At 55.7% G+C, this 12,796-nt stretch overlaps 1 protein-coding gene across 3 annotated transcripts; it reads right to left on the bottom strand.

Annotated features, from left to right (window-relative positions):
* Positions 1 to 1,058: 1,058 nt before the first annotated feature.
* Positions 1,059 to 7,758, bottom strand: ZBTB45 (zinc finger and BTB domain containing 45). Of its 3 annotated transcripts, none has more exons than XM_042969919.1 (3): positions 7,365 to 7,758; positions 3,945 to 5,226; positions 1,059 to 2,096 (listed from the first exon to the last, which is right to left on the bottom strand). In XM_042969919.1, exons 2-3 carry the CDS (start codon positions 5,224 to 5,226, stop codon positions 1,840 to 1,842), a joined length of 1,539 nt encoding a protein of 512 aa, XP_042825853.1. In that variant the 5' UTR covers positions 7,365 to 7,758; the 3' UTR covers positions 1,059 to 1,839. The 3 variants fall into 3 exon arrangements, with proteins under 3 accessions (XP_042825853.1, XP_042825852.1, XP_042825855.1); XM_042969918.1 differs by lacking the exon at positions 7,365 to 7,758 and adding an exon at positions 7,202 to 7,306; XM_042969921.1 differs by lacking the exon at positions 7,365 to 7,758 and adding an exon at positions 6,954 to 7,099.
* Positions 7,759 to 12,796: the final 5,038 nt, after the last annotated feature.

The following is a 12,796-nucleotide window of genomic DNA, read 5'->3' as shown; positions in this document are numbered from 1 at the left end:
CACCCGCTCCGTTCTCAGAGAAGCTTCCACAGAATGGTAACTTCTGCCAGGGGCTGCCTGGCTTTGATCTCTGACCCTTCAGCCCCACCCCCTAGCAGTAGCCCAGGAGCTGTTGACTGCTATGCTCCTGCCCTCTGGACTCTACCCCCAGCCATTTTGGACCTGTTTGTTTCACTGTGCCTACCTCCTACCAGGTACATGGCAGGCACCGAGTAAATACCTGAATGAACAAATCCAGTGCCTGAATGCAAACCCAGTTCTGATGTCCCCATCCCCACCCATGGGCTGCGCCCTATGACACTGTGCTTCACCCCCCTGGCATGGATGGGGACTGTCTTCGGGGTTCAGGAGGCTGAACTCCCCCTCCCCCGGGGAACATGGGCAGGGCAGTTTATGAATGGTTGGACAGAAAAGCCTTAACCCTTCACCTTTGGGAGGCAGTCACAGAGGGGGAGCTCAGAAAGGCGTTGCCATTGACCCAGGAGCCTACAGGTCAGGGCGGAGCACCACCCTCCAGCTCAATCCCCTCTCCACCTGCTTCAAATCCTTAAGACAGGTGCCGCCAATGCTCTGGAGTAAGAAGAGTGACCGCTTTCTTGGCTGGCAGCTGAACTGATGCGGGGTCTTGTGACACTGCTTCACTACTGGGTATCAGTATCTTCAGCTGCCCAGTGGGCAGCCCAACGGTCCTGGCTGCTGCTCCCACCTCCTGCCTGGCACTTCAGAAGTTAATGGCCGAGGCAGGTATCCTGGGGCTCAGATCCCCACATGGTAGCCTAACCCCAAAGACTCCCTGGACCCCCTCAAAAGTAAGGTGCTCAACCATCGTGCCCATCAGAATGGGGGAGGGGGAAGACTCAAATCCAAAGGACCTTGAGATTCCGGAGGTGGGGGGTGGTGAGATCTAGGGGGAAGGGCCTCAATTCTGCATCTTGGACAGCAGCAGCTGGGATTCTGAGGGTTTCCCACATGCGGCCTCTCTCTCCCAGACCCATCTCAGGCCTGGCCTACACCTCTCCCCACAGGGCAAGGGCTCTAGAAGAGTCAAGCACCAGTCATGTGTGCATCCCACACCCTCCCTGAAATGGCCAAGCCTACCGTCCTGTCTCTGCCCAGAGAGCCCAGTAGGTGGCAGCAGTGTTGCCCAGAGCCGGGGGCACTGAGTCCTGACTGCTACAGCCAGTGTGTGAGGGACAGAAACGCACCCATCCGGGAGCTCAGAGCTTCCGGGTTTCGGACCCATGGCCCACAGTACTTTATTAGAGAGCAGGAGTCCCGAGGCCCGACCCCAGTCCATGATGGGTCCACTGAGCCCCCTTAAACACCAGATTGAGGGAGGGGTAGTTCGGGGTGGGGAGCCAGGGTTCTTACCCAGCTTGACACTGGGGCAGAGAGGAGCAGCTCCAGAACCCACACTCACGCAAGGAGTCAGAGCCACAAATCTTGGGCCTGGCCCAAGGGTCTGAGCGCCCAGTTTAGGCTGGAGATGATCCAGTTCTCAGGGATGGTCGGGTCTCTGACCAACCCCATCCCCAGCCTGCCACTATCAGGAGGGTCCGAGTACGAAGGAGTACAGTAGTAAGGCAGGCTGAACCCCTGGTCAGGTCTGGAAAGAAGGGTGGTAGCAGAGGGAGGGCCTGTGCTCTGGGGAAAACGTGGTTTGGTAGTGGGAACGTGGTCAAGGCGTCTAGGCAGGTGTGAAGCGGCTCGGCAGGGGTGTTACCGGTTCCGCAGTGGTCGTGGCCTAGTTCCACAGGAGGTCGCGGACCTGCAGGGGTTGGCCTACAGCGCGGGAGCGTGGTCAATCCCGCGGCAGGCGTAGCCGGGCCCAGGCCTGGATCAAGGTGCAGGGTGCGCGGCCAGGTGGCGCTCCAGCAGCGCGCGGTGTGAGAAGACCTTGCCGCAGGCGGGGCACGGCGCGCGCTCGGGCCGATGCGTGCGCATGTGCACGTTGAGTGAGCTCTTCTGCGTGAAGCGCTTGGCGCAGACAGCGCACTGGAAGGCGCGCACGCCTGTGTGCGTGACCATATGCTTCAGCAGGTAGTCGCGCAGCGAGAAAGATCGCCAGCACACGGCGCATTGGTGGGGCTTCTCCCCTGTGGGCGACAGGGCATGCCGCGCACGTATGTCATCTGGGAAGGAGCCCCGGGGAGCCTTTGACGGGCAGGGACTCCCCTCTCCTCCCAAACTGCCCATCAACCCTGAATCCCCCTGCCCTTAAGGGACACCCCTTCCACTCCCGGACCATTCCTCACTCCTGGACCTTCCGGCCCAACAGGGAACCCCTCCCCCACCCGGCCATGACCCAGTATGTTTCCCCACTCAGCGGGGATGCCGCTTTCCCGGACCCTTACCGTAATACCAGGATACCACCGTCAGGGGCCCTCAACTCTAACAGGTATCCTCCCAACAGGGAATCCTGCCGGTCTGGGACATCGTTGCCTGACAGGACTTCACCGCTGAGGTCTCCCCCACCTCCAGGAACCTCCCTTCCCCTAACTCCTGCCATGCCCATGGAGCATTCTGTACTTTGATCGCTGGCCACCATTCTGGTAACAGTCCGGCAAGGCCCAGCACACTTACACTGTGAGGGACGCGGGCATACCTGCCTGGTTCCTGCTGGAAGCCCTGTTGCCCAGAAAACCCTTGTCTGCTGGCAGCTATAATGTACCTGGGGTGCCAGAGTAGGCTGCCCCCTTTACCCTGATCAGAGAAGGGGGAGGCTGGCTGTATTGGCCCCTAGATTCATCAGGTGTTAAGAAAACAAAAAACAAAAAACAAAAAAAACCCACCTATCTCAGCGGCAGAGGGCTGCAGGGCAGTGCCTGGGCAGGGAGTTCCCCCAGACCAGGCCTTGCACCTGGCTAAGGCCACATGAAGCTGGCAAATCTTGGCTGGTACTACCTTGGGGCCCCTGACAGCTCTCCACAGGCTACATCTATATCCTCTCTCCTTCAACCCCAAGACAGCCAGGTAGGGATTTAAAACTAAATCACATCTCACTCACTTCCCACTTCAGATCACTGATGCCTTCTCCAACATTCACAGTGAAATCCCAAGTTCCTGGCCCTGCAGAACTCCCCACTCCACTCCTACAGGTGTTCCAGCTAAACCTTTGCTTTTCCTAACAACATCCAGTTTGGCCCTGCAAGCAGTCTTTGACATTCCATACCCCTGTCCTCTACCTGAGCCTCTAGGGAGCACCCTGGACACCCTGTGACACATCCAGGACCTGCCAGCCACCACCTCAGCCCCTAGCTCCATAATCTCCAGTGCACCATCTAGCACACTCTCTACCTCTCCCTGAGCCAGTAAAGAGCCACCTCCCAGACACCCCAAGGGTTTAGGGGTACTCTCAGTGGTCTTCGAGGAGCTCCCCTTTCCTCCCTCTGCAGCTGTGGGGTCCCCACACTGCAGCCCCATCTCCCTCCAGCCGCGATCAGGCCACCTCTCTGCCAGCTCCGAAGGCTAGGCCAGCAAACCCACTCTCCCCTCACATCCAGTGCCAGTCACAGGACCCACTGACAGCCAGGGAGACCAAGGAGACTCCTCTACCTGGCCACATATTCCTGCCAAGGCTCCATCCCTCCTGCCCATCCCAAGCTTCATCGTGGTGACTAAAAGCTCCACTGCCAGCTTTCCAAAAGCTCTGGGCAAGTTCCTGCTCCTTAACCTAGCCTGAGGATTCTCCCTGCACCAATAAATTGAAATAGGGGTTGGGCAGGAGAACCTGCTTCTCCATGTGGATGGGGTTTCCCCTCCCCCCCCCCCCCCCCCCCCCCCCGCCACACATCGCACTTGGGGCTCAATTTCCAGGTTCCACTGGGGTCAAGAAAAAGCAACATAACTACATGAGTGCCTCCACCCCACTTGCCTAGTGCCCAATCACCCCTCAGGCTTGAATCTCCAATGACCAAAGGGCTCAGAGACCCATCCTGGCTCACCCGAGTGGATGAACATGTGCTTGGTGTAGTTTTTCCGCGAGCTGAACGTCTTTCGGCAGTGACTGCACTCATAGGCAGGCGGCTCGGAACCCGGGGCTCTGGCAGGGGTGGCCGAGGGGGCCACAGCGGGAGCGGTGGGCGGGGCTGGGGCCTCCCCCGGAGGAGCAGGAGCGCTAGGGGCCGCATCTGGCTGGAGTGTGGGATAGAAGGCGGAAGGGAGCGCAGGAGTAGGCCCCGAGGGTGCGGGAGGAGGTTGCGCAGGTGGCCCAGGAGCGCCCAGATGAAAGGGGAAAAGTGAGACAGGTGGCCCCTGGGTCTTCACGCCTGGGGCTCGGGATCCAGACAGGACACAATCAGGCGGGGCCGGCGTCTCGGCGGGACAGGCTTCCGCCGCGGTGCCATCCTCATCTTGCCAAGCGGAGACGTAGCTCTCGGGGAACACATCCTCGGCCGCCGAAGCGCCCCGAAGAAAGTCCCTGCCGGCGCCGCCATAGTCCGAAAGGCCGGCGGGTGCGGGCGGCTCCTCGCACGCGCTGTCAGGGGCGGCGGTGAGGAAGCCGGCAGCGCAGTCTGGGAAGGAAGGGGGCGCTTGGCCCTCTCCTGGGCCGCCGCTTTCGCCGTCCTCGCCGTCGGTTTCATCATCGGTGTCCTCCTCGCCGTCACCGCCGTCGTCTGTGGCCGCGGGAAGGGAGGGGTCGACTTCCGACCCCTCCGCCTTGGTGGGCGCAGTGGGCGCCGGCAGCTGCAAGCGCGCCGGCTGGCGCTGCTTGCGGCTATGCGCGGCACCGGGGTGGCCCGGAGGGCGCGCGGCCAGCAAGTGGCGCAGGCGGTGGCGTAGCTGCGCAGGTGCAAGAGGTGGGGGCACGGGCGTGGGCAGGGGCGCGGGCGCGCCGGGGACCGGGGCTCGGGCGCGGGCGATGATCTGGGTGCACTCGTCTATGACCGTCTGGATGCGCAGCACCGACGCGGCCGTGAGCACCTGCAGCGCTTCGCCTTGTGCCACTACAAGCGAGCCGCTGTAGAGGAACTCGACGAGCTGGCGCACCGTTTGCGCCGGCACCACTGGCGGCACGCGGATCTCGGAGTGGCCGAGCAGCAGCTTGTCCTGGAAGAAGGGCGAGCCGGCAGCCAACACGCAGCGATGGGCACGCAGCGAAGCCTCACGGATCCGCACAGTCACGTCGCAGAAATGACCACCCAGCCGCTGCCCGTTGAGGGTCTCGAGCAGCGAGCGGGAGAAGTTCTGCAGGTGTATGTGGTGCACCGCCTCTGCTGCAGCCATCTGCACCGGATGGGGGGGGGGGGAAGGTCAGCCAGGCCCCCCCCCCCTCCCCGCCTCATTGTCCCTGCCCCTTGAGCCCTTATTGCGGGACAAGGCCCATGGGCGCACCATAGTCCCAGCCCTTCCCAAAAGGCCCCTCGAGCCCTATTCCCATATAGAGGACTACCCCCAACTCCCACCCCCAGACTCCAGGACCTCTGCAGCTCCACCTAGGAAACTCCCGGCACACCCCTGGGAGAAGGTTGGGAATACCAAATATCTGGCTCCCTCCCAGTCTTGCTGACTGCCCAGCGGAGCTCAGCTTCCCCTATACTGGTTCACACCCCCCTCGCCCTAACTCCAGTATCCATAAACCTTCCCCATGTCCCCCTTCCAGGGACCAGCTCTGTGGAGAAGAGGGCAGGGATGCCCATCCCGAACTGGCTGTCACACCTTATCCACTCCGCATCAGGGCTGGCTGTGATTCCTCCCACTCTCAGCTTCTTTTTGATCTCCCTTTACTACATCATCCAACCTTGGAGCATTCAAGACCCTGTGGAGACCAAAGTCTGTTGCCTCGGAATTGGGTTATGTTAACTAGTGTATGCAGAGGTCTTCGCAGGGGCGGGATGGCAGACCTGCCTCCTGGGCTAAGCGTTTCAGGGTGTGCGTGGTCACAAAGGGTTGAGAGTAGGTTGGGCATAGCCTGGCGGGCATTCCACAGAAGAAAAATACAAGGTCTCTGGCAGACCCCAACGCAGCAGGTAGGGAGGTGCCCCCTGCAGCCTGGTGCATCTTGGAATCTTGATATAGCCTGGAGGGCACAAGGTGTGGGTGTGGTGTAGAGAGGGGGCTTGTGTGGACTTTGAAGGGTGTGTGGTTGGGAAGGGAAAGGTGGAATAGCAGCGGCCTCCAGGTGAGCATGTCTGAGCAACCCGGATGATTCTTGTCAAAACTTTAGCTTCCTAATCCCAGCACTGCCCACGCTCAGACACCAGAAAGGGGAGGGGATACCGCTCCCCAGGGGACTCTGGGAATCTGAGAAGCTCTGATACTTCACCCGTCATCACTCATCAAGTAGGCACCATGCTCACTAGGCTGTTTCCCCTCTACCAAACAAAGATGAGTTTGGCTCATCCTGTACTCAAGCCACACACAACTCCAGTCTAGGGGAGGACAGTCGGGACGCAGGTCACACCCTGACACTCACTCTCACTCCACCAGCCTAGCTCAGGCGGGGTCACAGAGCCCTGGAGTGTGGCTTCTCTTAACCTTCCTGGTCTAATGGGGTCTCAGACTCACCCCCTCTGGCTCCTCTTACCCAAACCACCTTTCCTCTTCTGGGTCCAGACCCCTCCCTTTCTTGCATGTTCTATATCTTACCCTCAGATCACTTCGCACACCTCCACTGCCCCGGTACCATTGGTGGAGGCTGATGGGAGTCATTTCCTTGTGTTACCCGCCCCCCCCCCCCCCGGTCTATTCCCCCACGCGACAGCCAGAGGGAGCCTGTTCAGACCTGACAGATCGGGACCCTCCTCTGCTCAGAGCCCTCCATGGTGATGAATTAATTCTTGGCAATTCGTCAAAAAAGCCAAGTCTTTGCACATATCGTTATCTATGCCACAGCACTTTTCCCCGTCTTTATTCACCCACCGTCTAAAGACCTTCAAATCTGTGTCTGGGCGACTGGGGCAGAAACCTGCGCATCAACCCATACGACTTGAAGCCTGCCTTTTCCGACCCACCTCCACCCTGCTCCCGGTCTGTGATCTCTCAGTCCAGACGCAGCAGGCAGGGTCTTCTTGGCGCCTCAGAACAAAGGCCCACCCTCCCGGGTATGGCGCCGCATTCTCGCTGCCACGCCTTTGCCCACGCCATGCGCTTTGCTCCAAGCACTCTTTCCCATACTCTGCTCCATTGCTCGCTCCCTACCCTAACCCCAAAGCCCCCTCTCTGATCCGCTCGGGCTGCCCCCGCTCCAGACCCGGCCAACCTGTATTTCCCGCCTCCGCGCGCTAGCCAGAGCCATGCCCCCATCCTGCAGCGCCCCCTCACGTCCACAGCGTGCACTCCAAACCTAGCGCCGGCGCCCTCCCTTGGGCACGCCCCGGCCTGCCCGCCGGCCCTGCAGCAAGGGGATGCCCGCCCGACCCCACCTCCGGCTCCTTCTCAGGCACCAGGCCGGGACTTGGCCTTCTCCCGCTCACCACCGCCAAGGCCACACTTTCAGGCTGCGACGCCGGCGGAACCGAAGTCCGCAGCCGCTGTGGCGCAGGGAAGCGCTAGGTCGGAGCACGTTTCCGGTGTTTCTATGGCGATCAGCCGCCGCTTCAGGCCGGTAGGTGTTGAACTTCCTGCTCTCGACTGAGTCGCAACTAAAGTCGCCGAGGCTCGGGCTGCGGGGCAGCAAGGAATGTCTCGGCCAGGACACGCTTCCGGCGTCGCCCTAGGGACTGGGATGCGCCGGGGCCTGCGCTGTCAATCTGCGGGCCACGCCCTCGTGCGCTCCCGGCTGTGTAGAGCTGCTGCAAGGCGACAAAGGCTGGGAAGGCGGTCTGAAGCCCTAGATGGGTCTCGGCTGGTTTAGACTCCATTGCGACCCCAGGTGGCGGCCTTCTGCCCAGAGCAAGAGTGGAGGCAGGAGTAGGGCTCACCCCTGGTCCATCGGACTCCAGCCCTTGCGTGGACTGCAGAAGAGATATTCCTGCAGCCGAACTCCACACCCGCCGGTAGCTACGAGTGGAATGAGGGAGCAGACACCACCCCAGGCCCTGGCTCCCATCTTCCACCCCTTCCGCCCCTCAAGCCTGTGTCCCAGGTAGAAGGTGGAGGCAACCTGTCTCTATGACCCCTACCTCCTCACACACACACCAGGCCCACCCGCCCCAGGGCGAGTAATGAACGAACGAATGAATGGATGTTGAACTGAATGCCTTCTGCACTCAGCGCTCTGGGACACACCTCAGAATAAAAGGAAAGTGGGGGTGAGATGGATAGTACATCTGCCAAGACTGTGGTGTCCAGCCAGACTCCAAAGATCAGAAGTCACTTTAGGGGACAGAATATGTGGGAAGAGTTGTGTGGAAACAGACTTGGTCTGCAAAGACCCTGAGGTGGGGCTAGCTACCCAGGACACCTGTGAACCAGGCTGGATGGTGAGGCTGGAGTGGTGGGCTGGCCTAGCCTTATGCTTTGTTCCTGGGGTCTAGAGGCAAGGCAGGAGGACGTAAAGGTCAGAAGATTTCCCTGAGACCTCAGTGGACCCCATGCCTTATGCAGCAGGTGTGGGGTCCAGCATGGGGGGAGGGGTGCTGACTTAGCCTCCAGTATGGGGACAAGATCAGAGGACCTGCCTCCCACCTTGGTCAGCTGCTGGGCAACTGTATTGGGCACATCTATAGATGTGTTGAAGTTAGAAGGATTCCAGGGGCTTTGAAGCTGGAGGGGGGCATGTGACAAGAAATATAGGGGGAAATTCTAGAATCTGAGAAGAGGACCACATGACAGCTAGCAAAAAAAAAAAAAAAAAAAAAAAAAAAATAGGGGCCCCAGTCTACAACTGCATGGAATTGCAATCTGCTAACTACTTGAATGAACTGGGAAGCTGATTTTTCCCTAGAGCTTCTGAATAAGAGCCCAGCCCCGCCCGAAACTTGATTGCAGCCTTTGTGAGACCTGGATCAGAGGCCACTGCCGGGGTGTCTAACCTGCAGAACAGTAAGCTAATAGATGGGTGTCGTTTTAAGTTACTGAATTTGTGGTAATTGTTAAGTAACAATAGAAAATGAATACAGCTGCCAGAGACTTAGGGCCTGCACACAGTAAGTGTCTGATAATGCCACTGTGTTCCTATCTGATGAATCTTTTCCCCTTGCCTCTCTCTCTTGCTGAATGCTTCATTTCTGCCTCACCAGCATTTATCATCCAGCTTGGTGGTCTCATTACTCCATCCTACAAGCAGAGGCACTTGGGGGTGAGAGAGGGAAACAAACATCCAGACACATGGCTGGAACAGAATCAGGCCAGTAGAGAAGCATGTATGAGGTCTCTGAGGAGGGAGGGTGGCTTCCCTAGGGTGAGGCAAGTGGGAGTTGCTATGGAGATGGCGGATGTTGAGAGTGGAGTGGGGGAGGACCAAAGTCCCATCTGCAGGTTTGAAGGACTGAGGGGAGGGTAGTGGATCTAGTGGGGCAGCAAAACAGGAGGCTTAAAAGACAGCAATGGCTGCTCAGACCTCAGTGGGAAGGCCAGAAGGGGACAGATACAGACTAGGAAGGAGAGGACATGGGTGGCTTCAGAGAAGGTCTTAGTGTTGAGGGTGAGATGGAGTAACTGGCCCAGTAGGAGGCAGAAGGGAGAAACACAAACCCTGACCCTGCTCAGGCAGCAAGGGAGGTGGGAGCTGCAGCCTCCAGTGACACAAGCCTCAAGAAGACATCTATTTTGCTTTCCTCTCCAAAGACCTTGTCTCAGTAGTTGTGCATGCAATTGGAGGAATAAATAGTATATCAAAGGACACAGGTTTAATAAGCCAAGGAGGGGTCAATGTGACCTGCAAATATTGAAAATCCTAAGCCAGGTCCTAGAGTCTTGGAACCAGTAGGTGATGAGAAGAGGCAGGTGACACTGGCTGACAGACCATCAAGGGAAGAACCTGTAAGGTTGCAATGGTCACAGACACATGAAAGGAGAAGATATTAAGCTCCTAATTGACTGGGCCTCATCAGCCGCCCGGGGGAGGCAGGACCTGCCCCTCACCCCCTACCACACCCTTACCACCACACACACAGCTTAGGTCAGAAGGCTCAGTCTCTACTCCCAGCTCGGAGTTCCCAACCTCCCTCCACCCTCCGTTACTACTAGGCCAGCTTCTCACACAGGGCCTCCTTCTGTGGCAGCCACTGCCCCCAGGTAAAGCCCAGTGTTCAGTGCTAGCGGGGCTGGATAGTGCCAGATGTGAGATGCAGGCCCCAAGATTCACCTGAATTCACACACTTCTATCTGTCAGGAGCTTCCCCTTGCCAGGGGTCAGACATAAAGCTCGTCTCTGGAAAAATGCTTCCCAGTACAAGGCAGATAGGGTAGAGATTGAGGGACGTCCCAGGCAAGGCCAGTACCAGCAGTGGGGGATTTAGCTCTCCTGACAGGACTGAGAGGAAATGAGGAGCCTTTTGGGATGGGGGAAGGGCAGTGGCAGGATCCCATTTCTAAACCAATAAGGTCTTGGAAGTTGCAGCTTGGATGAGGGCTGGCAGGAAACCCGGACCCAGGCCTTGGTGGAGTGTATAAAGGTGATGGGAGCAATGGGTCAGATGAGGCAAGGTGCCTATAGGACTTACCAAAAAGAAACATCCGGACAAGGATCAAGGACTGTTGAGGAGGGGGTGGAGGTGGAGATGGGGGTGAGGAATATTTGCAACATAGAAAAAGTTTAATTTGCTTTCATATGTAAAAAAACAAGAACATCCTACTAGTCTGTGGACCAAAGCCTGAGGAAATCACGTAGGAAGTAGGAGACCTAAACTAAATAATCATAATAACCCAACTACCATTGTCACTTCTGGGTCCCTTAACCGGGTCCTGTACTGGGCCTTTGAATTAATTTTGAAAATTAAAAACAAACAAAACAAAACAAAACAACAAACAAAACAAAAACCAAGAAACGCAGAGTACAATATAGCGTTTACAGTACAACATAGCGTATACAATATAGCGCTCCTACACTGGAGTACTCACATCCCCAAATTAGCAATGTTCTTGTTTTGTCCCTTTTGTTTTTTGTTTTTGTTTTTTTTTTGTTTTATGTTTTTTGTTTTTTTGGTCTTATTTTTAATAAACACACACACAAGAAAACAAAAGTTAAAATTTTATTTTCTTTTTTTTTAAGTAAAGCCTTTAGGCAAAGAAGAAAGCCCCTCGAGGTGGCACACCTGGGTACTTCTGTCCCTTAAAGGCCTCTTGTTTTACTCCAAGTTAAAAAAATTTTTAAATGTTTATTTGTATTTGAGAGAGACAGACAGATAGACAGACAGACGTTAGCATAGGAGGGGCAGAGAGAGATGGAGACAGAATCCGAAGCAGGTTCCATGCTCTGAGCTGTCAGCACAGCTGATGCGAACTCACTCACCAGCCCTGAGATCATGACCTGATCATAAAGATTAACTGACTGAGCCATGAGGCACCCCTACCCCCAGTTTAAAGGATCCACTGAATCCAGATTAATATGTTTTTTTTTTTACGTGTAACAATTTTTAAAAAAAATTTTTTTAACGTTTATTTATTTTTGAGACAGAGAGAGACAGAGCGTGAACAGGGGAGGGGCAGAGAGAAAGGGAGACACAGGATCCGAACCAGGCCCCAGGCTCTGAGCTGTCAGCACAGAGCCCAACGGGGGAGGGGGGAGGCTCCAACTCATAGACTGTGAGATCATGACCCGAGCGAGCTGAAGTTGGATGCTTAACCGACTGAGCCACCCAGGCACCCCAAGTTTACTTATTTTTTTAATGAGCCTTAAACTCACCACCCCTAGACCAAGAGTTGCATGCTCTTCTGATTGAGCCAGCCACGTGTCCCTAAAATTCAATCATTTTTAGTAAATTTACCATGTGTGTAATCCTTAGCATCCTCCTGTTTTAAAACATTTCTATCATCCCCAATGAGATACCTCCACCCATTTGCTGTGATTCCCTATTGCCTGTCCCAGGCAACCACTAATCTAATGTCACCATAGATTAGCCTGTGCTGGACATTTCACATCAATGAAATCACACAATACGAGGTTTGGGTCACTTTGCTTTAGGCTTCTGTGCCACCTAGATGTTGTTAAATTTGTTTAGTTGGATTTTTTGTTGTGCCCTTGGCTTTGGTCTAAAAAGCATTTCCCTGTCACGGTAGGCAACTGAGGCAGAAAAGTCTCTAGCCCTGCTTCTTTCAGCTGCCCTCCTGCTGGACCCATGCCCTCCTTCATGACTTGGTCTATTCTCCATGCTACCCTCTTTGTGCTTGAGACACTGTATCTATCCTTCTCTTTTAACGTCAGGATGCATCTTTTAAAAACGAGGGTGGTTTCCTAGTTGCCTGTCTTTGGAAGCTTCCTCATTCCTTAGCATGCTTGGTCCCCATCCCCAAGTCACCAACTATTCACAAATGAGCTTTGACAGGTGATTTGTCTCTGCCAGGAACCCATTCAGAACTGCTCAGGTTCCTTGCTCCCTGTTGGTCTAGAAGCTCCCTCACCCTTTTAAAATTAAGGTGAAATTCACATAACACAAAATTAACCATTTTAAAGTGAACAATTCAATGGATTTTAGTATAGTTACATGTTATGTAACCAGCATCTCTATCAAGTTCCAAAACATTTTGCTCAATCCAAAATAAAAACTTGTTTTGGAGCCTGGGTGGTTCAGTCAGTTAAGCATTTGGCTCTTGGTTTCAGCTCAGGTAATGATCTCATGGTTTGTGGGTTTGAGCCCCACATCAGGCTTTGTGCTGACAGCATGAAGTCTGTTTGAGATTCTCTCTCCCCTCTCTCTCTGCCCCTGCCCTGCTGTCTCTCTCAAAATAAATAAATAAACTTAAAAAAATAAAT

This window comes from Panthera tigris, chromosome E2 (assembly GCF_018350195.1).
Source record: "Panthera tigris isolate Pti1 chromosome E2, P.tigris_Pti1_mat1.1, whole genome shotgun sequence".
Lineage (NCBI taxonomy): Eukaryota > Metazoa > Chordata > Mammalia > Carnivora > Felidae > Panthera > Panthera tigris.
This window is presented reverse-complemented; position numbering and strand designations above follow the sequence as displayed.

Excerpts from the sequence above, each read along its gene's own strand:
- ZBTB45 (XM_042969918.1), bottom strand. The coding sequence starts at position 7,237 with ATGGCTCTGGCTAGCGCGCGGAGGCGGGAAATACAG. Across the intron at positions 5,227-7,201 it reads CGCGGAGGCGGGAAATACAG|ATGGCTGCAGCAGAGGCGGT; the intron begins GTTGGCCGGGTC and ends CATCCGGTGCAG. Across the intron at positions 2,097-3,944 it reads GCACATGTTCATCCACTCGG|GGGAGAAGCCCCACCAATGC; the intron begins GTGAGCCAGGAT and ends TGTCGCCCACAG.